Below are 21,861 nucleotides of genomic sequence, written 5' to 3'. Positions count from 1 at the left end.
GTTCAGGCTAAGAATGTTGAGCACTGTTCAGTGGATAGAAGATTCCCAGAAGAGGCAGAGTTTTGCATTTTATATGTAGGCCCCAGTAGATTAAGGTGAGGTGCTCTGCCTGCTGATTGTGATTGGCAGATGTAGGTCATTAGAATGAGGGAGAGGAGAAAACACAAAACAAGACAAGCGTTACCCGCCTGAGAACATAACATCAAAACTGAAGGGTCCATGTCAACGGCAGCACCAGCAACAGTCCACCATTTTGTCCGAGTCCAGGAGCTCGGCCACCAAGGTAGAACAGCAGTAGTATCAAGGTAAGCTGGTCCCCATGGTTCCATTTAGTGTCTGCAGCATGTGGGGGAGCTTGAAGGGATCTGGAAGGCCCATCATCTGTGAGGGTAAACAGCATCTGAGTAGCATCTGCAGCAAGGCTTTCAGTGTTCACTATCCGGTTCGTAAACACTGTCATGATGGTGAAGCCGACGCAGAAGGGCCGCCCTTTCCTTACGGCTCTCAGTCTCTGAGGGCTTATGGAACTTCTTGCTGGAACGAGCCAAACGTCGGGGTTCTGGAGGGTGGTACACACCGAGCCCTGCGATGGCATTGTTACAGACGAGTCCTCAGGCAGAGCATCTATATTCAACAAAGAGTGGGCCTCGTCCATGCTACAGATGCTTCTAGTTTCGTTGTCCCAGGCAAAATGGATGCAGAATGGATGTCCCCACTTGTATCTAATGCCCTTATTACACAATAATTCAGTAATCGACTGGAAGGCTTTACAACACTGCAATGTTATTGAAGGCAAATCCTGAAATAGCCATATCTTTGTGCCTTCAAAGTCGATAGCGTTTCTATCACGCACCGCAGCCATGATGGCCTTATTCTTCTTATAATAGTGAAGACGGGTAAGAATGTCCTGTGGCTGCCCTGGCGAGTGGGCTGGCCTCCCTGTCCTGTGTGTGAGGTCAAGAACAACATTTTTCCAAGCTCTGGTGCCACATGATGGAACGGGCGTTTTACATAGTCTTCCAGCGATTCGGATGCTGTCTGTGAGGGAACTCCTTTGATGCAAATATTGGATTTCCTATGTTGATTTTCAAGATCTTCTAGTTGATAGTGTAGTTCCATGTTTGTGTCTCTTAGCTACAGCATCTCCTTATGGTGGACCTCTAGTTCTTCCTCACGGGAGTTGTTGTCGTGTTCCATGATTTCTACTGTTTGTCTGAGGTCGCCAATGTCTTTTCGCAAGTCTTTTACCTCTGCCACTCTGTCAAGTTTGATCTCAGCAATCTCTTCCCTTAGAGTCACAAGCAGACCTTCCAGGAATTCCTTCATGATTGGTGCGACTCCTTGAGAACCATCCATAGTCACTTCCGTCCTGTGTGATGGAGTAGGTTATCCTATACACAAAAGGTATGAGGGGGATCTAGTGAACAGACCTGCAGGACCTGTTCAACCTGTAATCAGACCCCTTTTTTCCGTGATACAGTCAAACTGAAGCATGATTGTGATAACCATGTGTTGGGGACCTAACTCAGTGGTTCCTTCTTATGGAATAGGTGGTCTCACACACTTTATAGTGTCATGCTTCATCATCTGGCCACCTATCCCCACCCAGGTAGGATAATACCACATGGACAGACTCAACCTCGTGGTTAACTGAACCCTGAGGGAGTGCTGAAATTATGTTTTTCTGGATAATAAAGGGATCCAGTTATACGAATAAAATTCCCTAGCAGATCAACAGTGTAGATCACACCTTTTAATAATGGTCTGTTGGTAAAATAAAAACAAAGTTGGGACACTGTGGAGTATAACGACTCATAATGTCACTCTAATCCTACTGGTCAACATGTTTCTGCCCACACTTCTAGCCTTTACTGGTCTGGGGCATTCATCAGGGCCTGGGATCCCTCCTAAGTGTAGTGTGAAGAGGATGACTCTCGCAAATTAACGGTGAAAGGCTCATATATAACGCACTCAGGGCCTACCTGAGTATTTACTCAAAACTTGGAGGCCCTAAACATTAAGAGCAGCTGGCCCCTGGTCTGGGAGAGGGAATGATGCTCTTTATAGTAACACATTTGTCAAAGTGAGCGATCTCCTGTTGCACTTATTAGGGCCCCTTCCCAGCCGCTTGTGAAAAGGACGGAGTAGGTTGCCCATCTTTTTCCTTGTCCAGTCTCTTCGATTGTGGCTTGGCAAACATTTCTTTCAGTGTGGCGTCCTTTTTAGCGTGTCTGTGTGCCAACATGGTTGGGTCCTGATTACTTGGCGTAAACAACGACAAAGGACACAAGCGGTGTTAAGCAGTGCTGTATGAAGCAGTTCGTTTCTAGACCCCGAGGGAGGCTAATGCAGCCAAGAAGGGGAGTTAAGTGAAAGGCTTGAGAGTTGGGGAAAGACCAACGGAGAGCCCGAAAAGCGGAGAGGCAGAGCTACGGTACCACGTATGTTTGGGTGCGTGCCAGTCGAGGTCTAGCCATAAACCCTTCTTATCAGGCAGCTCCTGTGTCACCGGCCATCAGTGTGTGGGCAGAAGGAATATCTCGGTGTGGCAAAGCCCAGCAAGTGAGAGATTGAAGCCGTTAATAGCGACAATGTTCGCCTGATGTCACTAGATCCAGGCAGCAGGCCTCAAGCTCTAGTCACTCCATGTGGGCATAAGGCGCAGGGTGTAAAAGCGAAGATACACCTTTCGGGGTGTGAGCCTTGCAGTGGTCCTAGGAGAAGGTGCTTTTTGTCTGCCCGAATCTCCCAGGCCTCACCTGGTCCTGCACAGGTCATCCGCTCCAACGGCCACCTCAAATTCCTCCCTAGTACTCCCTACAGTGCTGCTCTACGGCCCAATCAAAACTGTAAGATGGGGGCGCAGGGAGTGGCGTTGACGCTGTTACCAGCCTGGTTGGTACATGGTAGGCCGCAATGAAGCAGGGTTCAGTAGGGGTCACCGCCTCTCTCATGTATCGCCTTTCAGGAAGCAAGTGTTGCCAGGGCCTCTCCAGCAGTTGTACGCAATGTGTGGTAGTGATTAGACACAGGAGGGTACTGCCCAGTAAGGGGACGAAAACCTCTGGAGGTGGGCAGTGGGTCAACGCGTCCGCCTGGAACGGCGGCTCGCAACGGTTCTCTGATCATCTGCGCGGCCACTCGCAACAGCTGTGGGGTGTCGGTGCTGAGCCTGAGGGGCCACCTTCCCAAGTCAAAAAGGAAGATCATCCTGGTGTCATTCTGAAGTCATCTGATGACTTCAGCTGAGCTATTCCTGCAATTGTCTGAGGAAGCCATCCGAAACCATCCTGAAGTATGTGAATAGGGTGAAATATTTAAATGAGATGACTCTAGAGTCATCCTGGAAACTACTCCAGGATTGCTTCCCGATTATTTCAGTGGAAAACATGTGATGATCTTTTACTGCTACAGGATGATCCAATGATGATTTCAGGATTAGGCTGGATTACTCCAGGATGGGTTCCTGATAACGTTACTGGAAAACTTGATAATATTTTACTACTGTGGGATGATCCCAGGATGATTTCAAGATTAAGTTTTATTACTCCAGGATGATCCTATGAGTATTTCATGATGGGTCTGTATTATTACAGAATGATCTTCTGATGACTTCAGAATGAGGCTTTATTACTCCAGTATGATCCCAAAATATCATCAGAATGGGACTGTACTAGTCAATGATGACTTCATGATGGGGATGTATTACCCTTGGATGGCTTCTAGCTGGATCACTGCATGGCAATTTCAATATGCAGATGTATTATTCTAGGATGATCTTGAGTAGTAGTGTGTAAACCTTTGACATACACAGGAAGTTAAGAAATTCACACTTTTATTGGTTTGCTGGCACAGCAGATTACTTCAACAACAACAAATAATTGTTTCAGGGGCGGTTTATCAGAAAAAGTGAATTCCTTGTTTCACAACAAGTAAACATCTCACTATATTACGTGGGCACAGAAAACAGAAGAGGGAACAAGAAAAGTAATACCTGTCTTGGAATTTACTTCAGCTTGCCACTGAACATGTACCCAGCCCTACCTGCAAGGGCTCCAGACATGTTCATCATAATCCAAGATAATTCCACAATTACTTCTTTATAGTTTTTCTACGATTGTCACTTGCTACTGCAACTTAATAATACTGGCATATACCCTACTGCACTAAGCAGAGAGCTGCTAATCATATTATTGCTGTTCTTTTAAGTATGCCTCACCCTTAGTCTTTCATTTTGATGATTGTTGTAACAATCAAGTAATTTTGTTGACAGCAGATGTAAAACAATGACTAGACGTATAGAGGTTAGTATCATCGGTGCAGGACTGGTCTTGAGTGAGTCATTGTGCATGTATGAGACTGCTCAAGAACTACGTTGTGGTTGAGTGTCAGTAATTAAGCCTTTAAGTGGTAAAATGGATCCTGGAGTTCAGTGGGGATGTGAATGAGGGTGCTATCACAGACTATGGTAAATGGCAGTGGTGGGTGGTGACTGGTCTTGTATTTGTGAGCTGTTTAATTAGCTGATGGAGTGTGGTGTGAACACAGGAGTGGCCATGAATCTTGTGAGTGAAGAAATAAGTGTCTTGTGTGGCTCAGAGTTTCTGAGGATAAATTATGAGTCATGTTGTGGCGTACTTTGGTAAGGAATGAGTTGTATGGATTGTAAATGATGTGAAGTGGTGAATGAATGTTACAAGTGGTTGACGTTTGAGTGATGACAGGTTTAGATCTGAGATGTGAAAGAAAAGGTTTAGCTGCTGGGTTACATGGTGAGGCAGAATAGGGTTACACATACATGTGAGTGAGATGTGACTGAATGGCTCATGTGAATGATTGAATGGAGGAGTGATGTTTAAAAAGGCTGAGGTAAGTGAATGGTGCGAGTAAGCTGGACAGTGAGTGCCTGCAGCCTATTGCTGGTGTGAGTAAAAGGATGTGATTGTGCCTATGGTTGCTGGTGGGTGGTATGGATGCCTGGTAAAGCGAATAGTGGAGAATGAATGCTGCATGTAGCTGAAGAAGAGTGGTTAGATTAAAAGGAGTTATACGTTTTGAGACCGTAAGCAAGTGATGAGAGTTCTTGAGGAGTGTTGTGATGACTTAGTAGTAAAGCAGCAGAGATGAATGGCTACTAAACATGCATGGAGTGAAAGTGTTTTTTATGAATGGTCGAGGGATACACATGACAAAGTAAGGTAGTGACTGGTGAAGTTAGAGGTTGAGATGACAGGTAGTGGTGTGGACAAGTTATTATGTTTATGGTTGGTGCTGAAAGTAGTGTTGCAACTGACTGAAGGCTAGAGAGTTGAGTGGGTGACTCATGCAGTAGATGGTGCTGTGAGTGTGTCCCATGGTGGTGTTCTGAAGGGATGACTGGTATTGCATGCAACTGAATGTTTGTTGTGAAGTGTCAGTGAATGGGTGATGGAGGCCATGGATATTGCATCTCATGTGTTTAGTGCCTCAACAGGTATCATTGGATGATGGGAATCAATGATGTAAATAATTAGTTCTGTGAGCGTTATCAGTTTTTGCTGATGCTGCTGTATAGTACTGCAAGTGGCTGAATGGTGCTGTTTTAGGGCCTGATTAGGAGCTTGGTGGACTGTTTACTCCATTAAAAACAGGAAGGTTTCCTGTCCATCTTGTTTCAAGCAGCATAGGATTTAAACGCACTTGTAAAAAAGCGGACTGGAAATCCCTCATGTTTGTGATTGAGTACAGCTTATGCCAAACTCTTAATCATACCCCTAGTAACCAATCAGCAGCTAAATTAGCCTGTTCAGCTAGGGCACAGTTGGCATCTATCACCGCCTTCTCCTAAGCCCTGTGACCAGGTAAGACAGCCAAAGCATGTGGCTACTGGCACTGATGAGAGAACACATGGATAGGTAACTTGAAGGAGATCTTATTGACGTAGTCAGCAGCGACCATGCTACAGAGCTTCTTTTTTCTAAGCTTCTGTCATGCTGCACAAAATGGTCGAAAGAGATTGATAAAATCAATAACACTTACATAAGCAAGACCTATTGGCAGGGAAGGACAGGGCAAGCAACAACTTGGAAGGGTGGCGGGAGGAACAGGGCCAGCAACAACGTGAGGATGGTGGAGGCAATATGTGGGAAGGATGGGGCAAGCAATGACAGGTTATGCAATGACTAAGTGTAAAAAAAAAAAAAACAAGACTGCAGCCATTTTACATCTATGCATCAGGATCTCTACCAACATACCCATATCCAGCAAAACCACCCCAGTTCTGCTCTACTTCAGGAAAGAACTAAAGACTCAGCTCTTTAAGGACCTCTACCTCACATGCACTTACCATCCACAACCCTCTAATGCAGTAATACAGTACAGCTCGAGGGTCGCATGCAGGCCCCCGAGTTAACAGCAGCACTGGGCTGCTGTTTAGTCGACCCAGCACTAACATTAAAAAAAAAGTTATATGGGCAAGAATTTATTTAAAGGTTACTTGAAGTTAAAGAAAGGAAGTGACTGGGGTGTCCTGCACTGCTAAACTTTAGAAACACCTCCATTTTTTAGACACTGTGCAGTAAAAGTATGATAAAGTCTCTTCAAAATTCACAAAGTTTATTTCATTAACATGCAAAACCATTTCATCTTAGTACATCAGATTATATCAGTGCACTGAGAAGTATTTTTTTTTTAGTAACAGCATTCTTCCCTTTCACAAGAAACATGTCCACATACAAAGGATTTCCCTCAAAAGCCAAGGACTTGTATAGAGATGTTTTCTTTTTGATACCTAAAGTATGTTTGTTTTTAGAAAATTATTGTTTTAGATTTATGTGGGCCTGGCAGGTTCCCTTACAAACATTTTGCAAAAAACATGAGAAAACTTAGTGACAAAGCCAAAAGGCCGGTGATCAATGCCAGAACCTTTGGCTTTGCCACTGCTTGCTTAATATTTTAAAACATTCCAACCGAGTCCTGTCACTTTGTGGCCTAGGGACTTCAAGGGAATAGCATCTTCATAAGAGTGATTCCAAGGTTTGTGACTATGCTAGCGGAGGTCTGCATTTTAGTGATCGAGTTGCCGCGGGGAAGAAGTCTGGGTTAGTGGGCCAATTTGGGGTAGCTTTCAGTTGCTATGTGAACATACACCACCAGAGCACTGTGGGGCGGTTTTAGAGTAGGTACGAGAAATACAAGCAAATAAAAAGTACAGGACAAAATGTAGAAAATATCCAGTTTCTTGACAGGATTAAGCCTATAAAATTGACACCGACGTGGTGCTTTTCGTCTGTCTCAGTGGCAAGAATGGAAGAGAAAATGTGGGCACTGCTTCAGAGAGAAGCTGTGGAGCGAATGGAGGTGGGGTGGTATTAGAATAAGCAAAAGGCGAGTGTGGGAAGGATACTGGGAAAAGGAGACCTTGTATGACGCAAAAATGTGGAAACAGCGAAGTTTCAGACACCAAGAGTGGCCCACATCTTGGTGACCAATGTGAAATACACTGCACACGGCAGTACCCGAATCAAAACGATACTCTCTGCCTGCCGCATTATGCAGCCTTTCTTTTATTCAAATTTACGGTGATTTGCTAAACCCCAGGAAAAAGTATCCATTTCCAAAATGTTTTCTTTCACATGAATAATCTTGCGAGGCAGCATTTAATGTTAGTCTGCCAGGTTTTTAAAGTATGAGGCTTTCTCTTTGGCTCCGGATGTGAACTCGTGCATTAAAGCAGCGATAAAGGAAAGGTAAATGTCTCCATAGGGAAGGTCCTTTCATTGTGTTTTCACTCACGAACGACTCACAAGCACTGCACTGGCACCATTGTTACATTGCACTAGCAGCATTTCGCTAACACCTCAGGCGAGCTGGCACCTTCCCTGGGCCTTGTACATTTTCAACGGTGGGAGAGGTTTGATCTCCTGTGTACCCTCCATTCACAGCGCACACTTTACCTTACCTGAGATTTTGGCTTCTCTCACAAGCGCCGCAGTGTCACAGAGAGTGTGCAAAATAAAGTCATGAAAGCAGTATATTTCGCCAATATTACTCTAATGTATGGATTTTGGCTCTAATGTATATTTGCCCACTCTCTGTCTCACTGAAGCGCAGTGATGTTGAATGAGAGTCAGCCTCTTACATCACCTTTCTTAAATAAAGCTCCTCATTCATCGACCGACATCACCGGAGAGGCTCCCCGCCTTTGAAAGAGCGGATGAGGCAGCCCAGAATTGTGAAGAGGGAAGCCATAACACCCGATTCCATTAAAAAAAATATTGACGAGGTTCGATCTCCCTTCCACTCTCCTGCAAACAGAAGGCATGTAATCAGTGATCTGTCGCTTGCACGGTAGCTCTTATTCTTGGTCTCTCCTCGCTGGTCTGGCTATACAGGCCCGCTTCCGATACTAGAAGGAAACTTCTGGTAAAGCGTGAGATAGAAAAAGCACAAACGTAAACCATATGTTAATCTGTAGCTCCAGCTTTTCTTAACATGGTACCGCCAAAGAGTGCTGTTTTCGTTGCACAAATGGGTGATGCCACAAACACACCATTTTAATTTGTGTTCAGAATTAAATGTACTCTTTTTTGCTTGTAAACTTGTTTTTAACTCTCAACTTTATACACATTTTGTTTTACATATACTCAATAGTGTCAGAGACTAACATTATGCAGGAATGCACTCTAATTGTGTGACACGATTGGCTTAATGGTGCTACAACGAAAGAATCATCATGGTATTCTCATTCATGCCAATAAACCTGGTTGAGGCAGGAGACTCCTGATTTTTGGAGCCAAAACTTGCTTTATTTTGGCCGTCTCCCGCCTGAAATTGCCTCTCCTTCAACAAAAGTCTATGGGTGAACTACATTGTCCCAAATTTTTTTTTTTTAAATCTCCGTCTTTTAAAATGTTGGCATGCATGCATTCTGTGGAATTCTTGTATAACTATTTTGACATTGTAATGGCAAATGAAACAGAAAAGACCCTAATGCTTTCGAAAATACTACGTTTAAGAACAAAACACATTTAGCTGCTCTAAATAAAATGTTCTTTACCAACACATAATCCTTTGCCAGGCATAAAAGCACAGGAGCAACATTTTCCTAACAATGTATTTTACAACTTCCAGAGTAAAATAGCATAAAACAGACAATATTGCACCGATCAGAAAAAAAAAACTACCTACCTGTATACACTTCTTGTAAAACATAATAAAAGGGATTCCTCTTTTATTCTGTGCTTTCCAAATATGAAACCACCACACCAGACCATAATTTGAGGTCATAATACTATCTACAAACATTTCACTTATTTATTACCTGTTTAATGTCTGCATACACCAATAAACATTTGAAAGTTGACTAGCTAGCTTTTCCAATTTTCTTGCCATGGTATTGCATACACCAAGTCTGCAGTCTGTTTTAAGGCCCCATTGTGTAGGAAACATTATTTTTGTTGGAATCATAATTTATGCAGCAGTTGGAGGATGGTTTGGCTAGGTATTTTCTGCTTGAACTAGTCCATAGCAGGTGAAAATTACTTAAAAATCTAATAATAAAAATAAACATTTCAAGAAATGTGCATATCCCAATAATCAATATTTACTAACTTTTATTACTGTTAAATGCACCTGCACTTGCACAATTTTTTTTTTGTACTTCAATGTAATAAAAACAGTAAAATGATTACCTTGCAAATTACGTTTGACAAATTTTTCTGAAGCACACTGTTTGCTTATTTGTATGTTACCGGCAGCTCATATAGTAGCTTAATAGTTTTCACTGTTCAGTACTCAGCCAAAGGGTACAGCATTCCTGATAAAAATGCAGCCAAAATAGTGGACAGAAACAATTCCATCTTGTTAATGCCGCTGAAGTAATCAGATAGTCATTTTTAAATCCTCTCCAAGTCATCAGGAACAATCTCAGTTTTAGAAGTAATCCTAAACCAATTTTCAAGTCATCCTCAGTCATCAGGAATATTCTTATCTTGCGAAGTAATCAAATGGTCATTTTCAAGTCATCCTGAAATCATCAGGCTCAAGTATCTAAACTTTGCTGATGACTTCAAGAGCTTGATGATGTCTGATGACGTGAAAATGACTTCTGCAGTAGTTGGATGATCATCCAATGATTCTGGGATGGCTTCTAAAGTAATCCTATTTGACTAGGGTTGTCTGCCTGCCTGCCTGAGCGCTGTGTTGTCTTCCGCTGCGGGTGGGGAGCACGTGGAAGTTCCAGCTGCCTGGAGTAGCTGAGTTTGTCAGGTCCCAGGGCCTGCTTGCTGTAGGTGCCATCTGGATAGCGTTGCAGCTCTTGCCGCAGTGTGAATCTCAGGTTGGCGCCCAGGCTTCTGGGGGATCCACCGGATTTGTCGGGCTCCAGGGGTCCCAGGGACATGGCCACCACCGGTTTAAACGCTGCAGACAACGGAGCTCCTGTGAGTGCTCATACTCGGGTGCCATTTTAGTCACCCCGTGCATTATTTTGAATGCAGTTGCACTACTACCTCAAGTTGAAAATGTACAGCAACCCTTTGGTAATCATGACTGCAGTCACAGAACGGGGATGCAGACAAAGGGCAGAGTAGATGTGCAGTATACGCTATTTGTTGATGCTGATGATGAGTTATGTTATGGATGGATGTATTCATGCTTGTGCATGTAAAACAATGGAATGGTTTTTATAGTGTGCACTGAGACCATATTTCTTAATTCTTCAGGTGTATAAACTTCAAGGGCTGGCATATAACTTGTAGGTCCAGAATACAAATAAACATCAGGTTGTTCCCATCAGAGTACTTTCAGCTTGGAAAGGGAACACAACTGACATCTGTTTTACAGGGCCGATATAACTGAGTTGGGTTTGAGAAATATTCTGCACTACCTGATAGCTACATAATGTATGACGTTTTATAGTTCTTTACTTCATTTACTTATGTGAATTTGTAGACCATGCATAATACGTTTCCCTAATATTTTCTACCTTAAAACAGTTATGTATTTATGAGATAGAAATGTATAGCAGCCAGTTTGACAGGGTTTTATTTTTTGTTACAGATCACAATTCCCTGAAAACGCCAAGAGTATGTTTTCTGAGTCTGTATACATGTAGAATGTGTCTTGCTTCAGCCGCAAAAAATGAAATTTAACATTTTCATTTCCATCTATACTTGTCTGCCACTTTACTTGTTGTTTGTCTTTTGAAACAAATGGAATTGTGATGTGACTTAAATTTGCATTCAGGGTGGCAAAGTTCAAACAAATGCATTTACAATGGTATACTGTTTGCCGTGAGCATGGAGGAAAGAGCCACCAGAAGATAAAAGGATGTAACTGAATACTTTGGTGCAAATTTCTGAACTTTTATATGTGTCCTAATAAAGTAAAAAAATGGTTTTGAAATTAATTTAAGCAGTAACCTGAGCGACCCAAGGTGTAAACATAACAGGTTGCAAATTCAGTGACAGGGTTAAAAGTGCTGCCAATGTATCCAATTTATAACAGCTTCCTATGTCAGGGATTTAGCCAGTTTACCAAGCAACATAAAAATAGTGGTGTCATATTTACACTGTTTAATTATTTGCCATCATATGCATTTGTATTTTTTGTTTTTTTACCTCAGCCATATACTTATTCATACTTATTACAGTGCATACATATAGAACGCACTTACTGTTTTTCTCAATGGATATGTAATTATGTATTCTTTGCTGTGGTAAGAAGTATTATTGGGAATGTCATTTTCTTTGTACTTCTCTTTTATTGAGTGAAATGTATTGTATTTACATAGCCACCACTTGAAACGCATTGAGTCTGAGGGAAAGCACTTCACACTCAATCAATCAATCAATCAATCAATCACATTTATAAAGCGCGCTACTCACCCATAAGGGTCTCAAGGCGCTGGGGGGGAGGGGGGTCAGTGCTCGAAGAGCCAGGTCTTGAGCTGCCTTCTGAAGGGGAGGTGTTCGGGTATGGGGCGAAGGTGACTGGGCAGGGAGTTCCAGGTCTTCGCTGCCAGAAAAGAGAAGGATTTTCCTCCGGCGGTGGTTTTGCGGATGCGGGGAACGGCTGCCAAGGCCTGACCGGTGGAGCGCAGAGTGCGCGGAGGGGTGTAGAAGGAGACGCGGGAGTTGATGAGTTTGGGTCCGAGGTTGTAGAGGGCTTTGTGTGCGTGGGTGAGGAGTCTGAAGGTGATCCTCTTGTTGACCGGGAGCCAATGGAGTTTTCTCAGGTGTCCGGAGATGTGGTGGTGGCGAGGTATGTCCAGGATGAGTCGTGCTGCGGCGTTCTGGATCCGTTGAAGTTTCCTCTGCAGCTTGGTGGTGATGCCGGCGTACAGAGTGTTCCCGTAGTCCAGGCGGCTGGTGACGAGGGCGTGGGTGACGGTCTTCCTGGTGTCGATGGGGATCCAGCGGAAGATCTTGCGGAGCATGCGGAGGGTGTTGAAGCACGCTAAGGTCACCGAGTTGACCTGTCTGGTCATCGAGAGGGAGGAGTCCAGGATGAAGCCGAGGTTGCGTGCGTGGTTGGTCGGTTGGGGAGTGCTGCCTAGGGCGGGGGGCCACCAGGAGTCGTCCCATGCGGAGGGGGTAGGGCCGAGGATGAGGACCTCCGTTTTATCTGTGTTCAGTTTCAGTCGGCTGTCTGTCATCCAGGTCGCTACTTCCTTCATGCCGTCGTGCAGTCTGGTCCTTGCTGATGTGGGGTTGTTGGTGAGGGATAAGATGAGCTGGGTGTCGTCGGCGTAGGATATGATGTCGAGTCCGTGTTTGCGTGCGATGTTTGCCAGGGGGGTCATGTAGACGTTGAATAGGGTGGGGCTGAGGGAGGATCCTTGGGGTACGCCGCAGATGATCTCCGTGGCTGCGGATCTGAAGGGGGGGAGGCGGACTCTCTGGGTCCTTCCGGAGAGGAAGGAGATGACCCATTCCAGGGCCTTGCCTCTGATGCCGGCGCTGCAAAGGCGGTCTATCAGGGTGCGGTGGCAGACCGTGTCGAAGGCTGCAGAGAGATCCAGGAGAATGAGGGCCACGGTTTCACCCTTGTCGGTCAGGGCTCGGATGTCGTCCGTGGCTGCGATGAGGGCGGTTTCGGTGCTGTGGTTGGCCCTGAATCCGAACTGAGTGGAGTCGAGGGAGTCGGAGGTTTCCAGGGCGGCGGTGAGTTGAGCGTTGACGATTTTCTCAATCACTTTGGCGGGGAACGGTAGGAGGGAGATAGGCCGGAAGTTTTTGAGTTCGGTGGGGTCTGCTGTAGGTTTCTTTAAGAGGGCGTTGAGTTCTGCGTGTTTCCAGCTTTCAGGGAAGGTAGCAGTGGTGAGGGAGGCGTTGATGACGTCTCGGAGGTGGGGTGCGATGATGTTGTCGGCCTTGTTGTAAATGTGGTGAGGACAGGGGTCGGAGGGTGATCCCGAGTGGATCGAGTTCATGACGCGGGTGGTTTCCTCGGTGGTGGTAGGGTTCCAGGCGAGGATGGTGGAGATGTCGTTTGCGGCTTCCGGGGGCGGGTTCATGTTGGTGGTCGTGAAGCTGTTGTAGATGTCGGCACTATTCACTATCCCTCTTTAATACTAATGTTGCTCTCTCCAAGACAGAATTTTGCAGTGAAGTCCCATGGCAGTAGCTCCTAGCAGAGGAATGTGTGGTAAGGGCTCCCGTCTGAACCCACTGGTGGTAGCAAACAGATGTAATGTAAAGATTTGTGTACATGCACCCTGGCAGGGATCAAAAGAATTGTTGAAATGTCTCATTTCTGTATTTCCTGGTAGACGTTAACAGAAGTGGTAAATGGCTCACCTTCTTAAATTCCGCATTTGTTTGTTTTAGAAAAAGACACAAACGGAGACACACTGTGGGTCTGGTGCTATCCCTCCATATCAACCGAGCTCCGGGGTCTCCTGCTACGGAAGTGCTGCCTGGCACACGAGAACAAAGGCCTTCACCCCTTCCTCTTTGGCCAGTATAAGAGGACATGGTTCTATATCGCTGCCATGCACGTGCCTGACCCTGCAGCACTGATGAAGGCAAGAGACAGTCTGTTGATAATGTTTGCAGGGGTTTAGAGGGAGGATCTGTGGAGAACGTTGGAGTCTGAGATCGAGCGAAAAAAGAGTGTTGTAATATTTGAAGTGTGTCAGTGGCTCTGGAGAATTGGGGTTGCACTTAGAGGCAGTTTCAATTTGTACATGATAGTTTATTGAAATGTATCCTAAGCGCCATTAAGCACTAGGTAAACAAACAGTTTATAAACAATATCAACTTAACAAGAAGAAAACTGGGAGATAAAAGCAATAAATGGAACAGTGCCCAAGTTTGGCAAAGCCAATAGGCCTGGCTAATTGTTTTTAAATGGAAATGCTTCCTCATGAAATAACAATTTGTATTTGTGGTTGTGTTGAATGGATGAATAAAAAAATGAGTCAAATGGTAAATAACTCAATAGATGAGTGATTGAGTACATGAAGTAATGTATGAGTTAATATACAAATTGGTGAGTGGATGAACGGCTGAGTAAGAAGATGGCTGGATGAATTGGTGACTGTATGGATGGGTAAATTGGTAGGACAAGTAAGTGCAGGATCGCTGAAATCAGGTTTCTGGCAAGAGGCTATACTCTACTGATGCTGCTTCACATATTCAACCATCCCTTTCATGAGGTATCATTTTAGGTTGAGCGCGCAAGTGCTCTGGCCTGTTGTAATCTATCTGTGGGCTTCTAACCACGCCCACTGCACGCCCATCACTGTCACTTGTTCATAGGCTTGCATTTAAAAAATCCTTTGTTATCATTGGTAAATGCTTTACGTTTGTCACTCCTTGGCTTTGTTTTGTTACCGCCTTGGACATCGACCCTGTTATATGGATAATTGCACGTTTGTCGATAATTTTGACCTCAAGTGAACTTCTTTTTCCTTTTGTGTCTCTCCTTCATGCGCATGGGGGCCGTGGACGTTGCTTTGAATCAGCTTGCGTATGTCAACTGTTTTACTTTTCATTTTCAATTTATGTGGCAAGAAAAGTAGTTAGGAATTTACAAAGCAAATGGCTCTAACATGTTCCTCTTTGTTAATACTTGTTTTGTTACAGCAGCTGATGCAGCCTTGTAGGCTTCAAGTACAGAACACACAGGCTCGTTCATTGTCTCGGAAAGAATAGCAACGAGCCAGGGAGCATGCTTTGACGGAGGCATATAAAAATCCTCTTCTTGGGTGCCACCGTTCCACACAAAAGCCCGTCTGAGGCACCATTCCAAAAGTGCATAGTTAAAGGAGCCAACATTACGAGCTGGAAAACTATTGTGGTGCATCCTTTCGTGTCACGTTTACATACCCATAATTCTGTGTCACTTCTGAGTCCTCCTGTTGTTTCTTTTTGTGGCAACAAGTGTTTTATCAATGTACTGGACTACAATAATTATTATAAATTGATTGCATTATAAAGGGTTTTCTAAGATGAACTTAGTAAATTAAATCACCCTGACAGTCTGCGGAATGGTGCTTCCTGGTGCCACCGGTGGCGGCCATGAAATGTATACCCTGTTTTTTCTTCTAACCGACTAAATCATTTGCCTTTTACTAAAGATTTCCATGGAGAGGAACAATTAAGAGTTTCACTAAATTTTTGAAAGCACTGCCAATTGCAGAGTTACCCTTATTTAGTAAATGAAAGTATAACGATATAGTAAACAGACTGATTATTTGCCGGTTTCTCAAGTGCAACAACATTTTTACTGTGACGCGGTTAACCTTTATCCCTGTTACATGACATATAAGAAGGATACACACTGCACAAATAACTCCATATCCTCCGAAAGAATCCACTACCATGTGGGAAGCAGTGTGGTAAATGAAACATGTAACTGTATCCAGTCTGGGTTTTATTTCTAGATCGGCTCTTGCTTCTTCTTTGGCATTGATTATTGCAATTTTATTCAAATCTCCTCTGTGACTTAATTGTAAAGATGTGTTAAAGTATACATTTACAAATATATATAATGTACATATATTTATATCATGCCATGGTCTAATGGCCGACTTTGAAACTGGTGAATAAAGATAGAATCCAGCACAATTAACCTCCTGCCATGGCGCAGTCCACGCTTGCTCCATTATAGTGTTTTTTAATTTAATTTTGAACCATGCTGCACAGCAGCGGTGCAGCTGTACAACATGGCAAAAAAGATTGACAAAGCCAATATGTCCTGCATAGGTGAGGCCTATTGGCTTTAACAATGCTTTGGGAAAAAAGCGATATGATGAGGATAGCGCTGGACAAGTGTGCAAGCGCTGTGACCTGTTATAATCTATCTGGGGCTTTTAACCACGTCCACCGCACGCCCATCACGATCACTCATCCATGGGCCTGCCTTTCAAAAATCCTTTATTTTTATTGATAAATGCTTTACGTTTGTCTCTCCTTGGGGCAATTTTGTTACCGCCATGGCCATCAATCCTGTTACATGGATAATTGCACGTTTGGCGATAGGTTTGCCTGGGAGCAAACTTCTTCCTTTTGTGTCTCTCCTGCGGGTTCATGCTCATGGCAACAGTGGCGCTTTGAATGGGCTCGCTTATGTCAACTGTTTCACTTTTCATTTTCAATGTATGTGGCAAGAAAAGTCCAGTTAGGAATTTACAACTCTAATCGCTCTATCTCGAGCAAAGCGAGACCCATTGCATTGCAAATGCTTGTTTATAATAAGTGTCTGTCTCCCGTTCTTGCTCATTCACTTCTGGCATACATTTGTGACTACTAAAGCCCTGAGTTAAGGGACTCGTGAAACTTAAGTTGTAAATCACTGCATGGTTTCGGACTCCTCGTTTTTAGTACTTTTAAGGGTCGAGCCTGCAAGCGCTCTGACCTGTTGTAATCTCTCTGCTGGCTTTTAACCACACCCACTCTTTCTATTCATTCCTTGTTATGCTTGCCTTAAGGGCTTCATTTTTATTGGTACGTTTCGTGAAATGTCCCTCCTTTGTGTGCTGGGTTCCCTCCCAGGCAAGTGAAAATTTTTGTTGGCCATTACACCACATCACGCTTCCTCCTGTTACAGCGTGTGATGGCCCTTCCTCTGGTTTCGGTTTGCCTTTCATCCCAGCCGCGATCCTTTCTATATATTCACGCATGTAACAATAACTCGTACTCACGCTCATGGTGGCCGTGGCACTTTGAATCGGCTCGCTTTTGTCAACTGTCCTACTTTTCATTTTCAATTTGTGTCAAGGAAAGACCAGTTAGGAATTTACAACACTAATAGCCCTAACTCGAGCAAACGTGAGAACCATTGCCTTGCAAATGCTTGTTATTTATTGTGGCCTCCAAAAGATTTAAATAGGCAAATAAAGGATATACAGTACAAACAGTTAATTAGCACATGCTTAGATGTGAGGTACTAAATTTCGACTTATGTTCAAAATCATCTGTGACCGAAACAACTCTGCCCAGGGCAAACGGCAACTGGCCTGTCAGAGCATGCATAGCTGAAGAATCTTCATGCTACAGGCGTAAGGGAGAAACATTATTCAACAGTATACTGTATGCTTAGAGAAGTCCTTCAGCAAAGGGGCTTAGCATTTGCAGAAAATTTCTTTCTGGCGTAAGGCCCTGCTTTTTCATGCGCATTTTTTAATGATCTGTGTATGTCTTTTGTTCATGCTCATTCACTCCTGGCATGAATCAGTGGCAGCAAAATCACTCCAAAGGTGGATGGGCCCGTAAAACGTGAGACACTAATCACTGCGTATTCAATGTGATCAGTGCCTGTCTCCTGCTTATGCTCATTAACTCCTGGCAAGAATCAGTAACAGTGGAAACAATTCACAGGCAGACTCCTTCGGCTTATCTACCAATGCAAGACCTATCAAGAACTCCGTACTAGAAAGGGCAGTATGCACTAGACATCAGCTCTCCCAAGCATTTTCAGATAATTTTAATCTCTGTTGTGGAATACTTTTTCACAGTTTATCCTTCTGTGATCATTCCCTGACCCCCGCTTATGCTCATGCACTCCTTCTGTATTTAGTGATTAGTTTGAGCCTCTTTATACTCATTTAATTCTGGCATTAATCTCTAATCGCCACTGCATGCTCAGAGAAGACCATAAAATATAAATGAATTGAGCATGTTCAGATTCTTTCAACAAAAGTGCTGTTACATTGACATGTAATATCGAGAGCTCAAGCTCGGCAATTTAGGCACTCCACGAGAGACTCAGGCGGTCATTCTGACCCTGGCGGTCAAAGACCGCCAGGGCGGAGGACCGCGGGAGCACCGCCGACAGGCCGGCGGTGCTCCAATGGGGATTCCGACTGCGGCGGTAAAGCCGCGGTCGGACCGGCAACACTGGCGGTCTCCCGCCAGTGTCCCGCCGCCCCATTGAATCCTCCAAGGCGGCGCAGCTTGCTGCGCCGCCGAGGGGATTCCGACCCCCCCTACCGCCATCCAGATCCCGGCGGTCCGACTGCCGGGAACCGGATGGCGGTAGGGGGGGTCACGGGGCCCCTGGGGGCCCCTGCAGTGCCCATGCCACTGGCATGGGCACTGCAGGGGCCCCCGTAAGAGGGCCCCTAAATGTATTTCACTGTCTGCTGCGCAGACAGTGAAATACGCGACGGGTGCAACTGCACCCGTCGCACAGCTTCCACTCCGCCGGCTCGATTCCGAGCCGGCTTCATCGTGGAAGCCTCTTTCCCGCTGGGCTGGCGGGCGGCCTGAAGGCGGCCGCCCGCCAGCCCAGCGGGAATGTCAGAATTACCGCCGCGGTCTTTCGACCGGGGAACGGTAACCTGACGGCGGGACTTTGGCGGGCGGCCTCCGCCAAGGTCAGAATGAGGGCCCCAGTGATATTTTAAAGAACTGATAACAACCAGGAACAAAGAGTTTGTGTGACTTGAATAGATTGTTTTGTCGTCTGTATGTCTTCATTATATATGCATGTTTACCTTTGTTACAATCTCTACTCCTTCCTCTGTCAGGACGGGCTATGAGAGTTTGGAAATCTCAGTAGATTCGGATCTGCCACACCCAGTGCTATATCGGTAATAAATAAATAATTGCAGGGTCCCATACGTTTCTTCAAAGCTCGCCAGCAATGCTGATGTATGCAGGGGTTACCCAGTCTTGATTCACTCACTATCTGCTTTATACAACTGTATAAGTTCTTTTCCTTAAATCTACACATCTTCATTATCCCCGTTTTCGATCAGTGCCACTGCTTATCTTTCTTATATTCTCTGGTTCAACGTCTCATATTGAAATATGTGTCTAGGTGCCCTAAAACAATGGCTGGTGCCCACCACCTGAAGTCCTCTCTACTAATTGGTGGCTCCTGCACCAACTCGTGTTTCTTTCAATTTCAGAAACGTGTTCTGAACACCACCGTCACTTGCCAAGTCACTCTTATGAACACCTTAGTTTAGGAGATCTGATTGTTGTAATGTGGGGTTTATGGACATTTAATCAAACCAAAGTGCCTACACTGTGTACAAGCTAGAGCTGTTTGAGCTGCATCAAAGCTTTCTAAGTAGAAACATATCACAGCTGCTTTTCCACCCACTAAAATTTAAAATATGTGACTGGATTAGTGAAAACAAAGGTTTTTGAAAGTCTCATTATTTCTGCTATGCACCAAGCCCATCCTTCTTATCAAACAAGTTTACACAATAACTGCCATAAGACAATTTTTTTTCTTTATAGGAAACTTTTTGTTGTCCCGCCCTATTGCAAATTGTACCTTTCTGTGTAGCATTCTATTCCTTGGACCTGTGTGCTTTGACTTATTCACAAGCAGGGTTCCTTACATTTTACAAAGGTCATAAATAAATAGATGTCTGTTTAATCAATTACGCTGTTCATTTCTCCTAAATAGATTATAGTTTCCTTCACAAAGTACAAAATATGGCTGATTAATTTTAGAAGAGCATGTTATAATGTTTTACTGAACAATCTTAAGCAAATCAGGGCTTCTTTAGCACAGTTTCTTACATTTTTCTTTACAGCATCTTGAAACTTAAACCTTCCTTGCCTAGATTACTCACTCCGTCCCTTATAAACAAAAGTTATTTTCATTAAGCTTGGTCAGTTACAAGTACTGCTGTCGTAACACAACCGGAGAGTTTAGGGAGATTGGAACTAAGTATTTAGTAGGAATCGACCCATACTAGCTCCCTGCATATAAAGCCAATAAACACAAAAGGGTATGGGGTTCACTAATGATACGGAGCCATAACCACGGGAGATTATCCACGGGCTCCTAGACTTCAGTGGGTGTCAAAACGTGGAGTGTGAGTACTGTGGGGTGGTGATGGATAGGGGGAGGGGGTATTTCCTTTATGGACTAGGTGGTCTCACACACTATATAGTGTCATGCTTCATCATTTGACCACCTAGCCCCACCCAGGTAGGACAGTGCCACCTGGGTGGACTCAACCTCACCGTTAAAGTAACAGGATGGAGTGCGTAAATTATTATTTTTTATCTGGAGTTAGTGGGATCCACCTAAGCTAGGGGAAGATATAAAAACACCTAGGCAGCTACCGGTGTGTAATCTACACTTTTAATAGTGGTGTCTGCTGGTGTATTAAAAACAAGGGTGGGACACAAAAGTGAGAGTAAGGACTCAATGGGTCACCTATCTAAAAAGTGGCCGACATGTTTCTGCCCTCTACAATGATCCAAGGAAGGTCTGGGGGCATTCTTCAGGGCCTAGGATCCCTAAACGTCAAACAAACATCCACACTCAATAAGAGAGTGGGAAGGAAATAATAATTGAAGAGGCCTACCTGTGGCAAGGAAATACCTAGCGGAGGCCGGGAGGAACAGAAACGTGGATAACGTTATGTGAAAAACAACACAGCACAGCAAAACACACAATGAGGGGTGCCACAGCAAGCCAAAGTCATGCAATGTATGCGGTGAAACATATATCTACCGACAGAATAATACCTTACCCCAATATCTAAGGCTACTGGCCTCAGATTCCAGGAGGGGGAGTGTCCCCTTATAGTCACACTCTGGGGGGAAGAGGAAAAATAAAGTCATAGGCAGGTATGGCAGTTAATATCAGAAAGCAGAATCATGGTCCGTAGGTGTACTCCCACGGGTAAAGTTAGGAGTATCTCTGTAAAAATGGCCAGAAGGATAACAGTTAGTATCCACACAGATAATAAGAACCTGTAGTGAGGCGAATTCTCAAACAGTGCAAGGAAAACGGTAACCAAAAAATTCTGGAACCGAGGTCAGGTCATGGCGTCTAAGCCCCTGGCCGGGGACAGAGACGAGGGGTTAAGCGACGAAGAGTACACTAAAATGAAAGTACTACAGTTGAATGTAATAAAGTAAACCAAGCTTTAGAGAAGTACAATAAAATGCACACACTACTGGGAACAACACACATTCTATCTCAGCCAACCAAAATCTTATCTGTGGTGTGGCAGAAGTTGAAGACCTCAAAAGCAACCGATGAGTAAGTGCTCCTGCACTTACTACATCAAAGGAGGCGCTCGCTGTACGCCTAGCCCGATCCCTCGCTGGACCGCTTGAGGTGCATGGTACAGCGTGGGGGCGGTTTAAATAGTGTAAGTGATGAGGAGATTATCGAAATCCCCCTGCACGTCCTGTGCCGGGCCGGCTCCGGCCGGTTACCCGTGACTGGCAGACAGGGCGCGTGTCAGGATGACGCGGCAGGGCGCTCAGGACGCTGGGAAATGGAGTTCAAAGTGTCCATTGAGGCTGGGCGTGACCCAGCGCGTTTAGGGCGCTAAATAGGCTGGGGAACGTAGTCCCCGGTCTCAAAAGTCAGCCTCCTGACGCGTATAGCACAGAGGAAGGAAGAATGGGGGGGAAAACAGGAAAGACAAACACGACGGAGGGAGAAGAG

General features: G+C 44.6%; 1 protein-coding gene and 1 non-coding gene across 4 annotated transcripts in view; both read left to right on the top strand.

Moving 5' to 3' along the window:
* The window catches only part of DENND10 (DENN domain containing 10), a 176,658-nt gene that overhangs the window by 62,726 nt on the left and 92,071 nt on the right, over positions 1-21,861 (top strand). For 2 of the 3 annotated variants that reach the window (XR_011204890.1, XM_069239242.1), the window contains exon 2: positions 13,812-14,008. The exons of the other annotated variant lie outside the window; for it this stretch is intronic. Coding sequence is in view for 1 of the 2 variants with exons in the window: in XM_069239242.1 (XP_069095343.1) it covers positions 13,812-14,008 (197 nt within the window). In the remaining variant the exon portion in view is untranslated. The remainder of the gene's footprint in view (positions 1-13,811; positions 14,009-21,861) is intronic. 3 annotated transcript variants of the gene reach the window in all.
* On the top strand, positions 15,516-15,631 carry LOC138302254 (U5 spliceosomal RNA). The gene has a single exon (XR_011205347.1). It is a non-coding gene; the product is annotated as a U5 spliceosomal RNA (small nuclear RNA).

The sequence above is a fragment of the Pleurodeles waltl genome, chromosome 6, assembly GCF_031143425.1.
Source record: "Pleurodeles waltl isolate 20211129_DDA chromosome 6, aPleWal1.hap1.20221129, whole genome shotgun sequence".
In the NCBI taxonomy this organism is placed as follows: Eukaryota; Metazoa; Chordata; class Amphibia; order Caudata; family Salamandridae; genus Pleurodeles; species Pleurodeles waltl.
The sequence above is the reverse complement of the archived record's forward strand: the minus strand, read 5'-3'. Positions and strand labels throughout refer to the sequence as shown.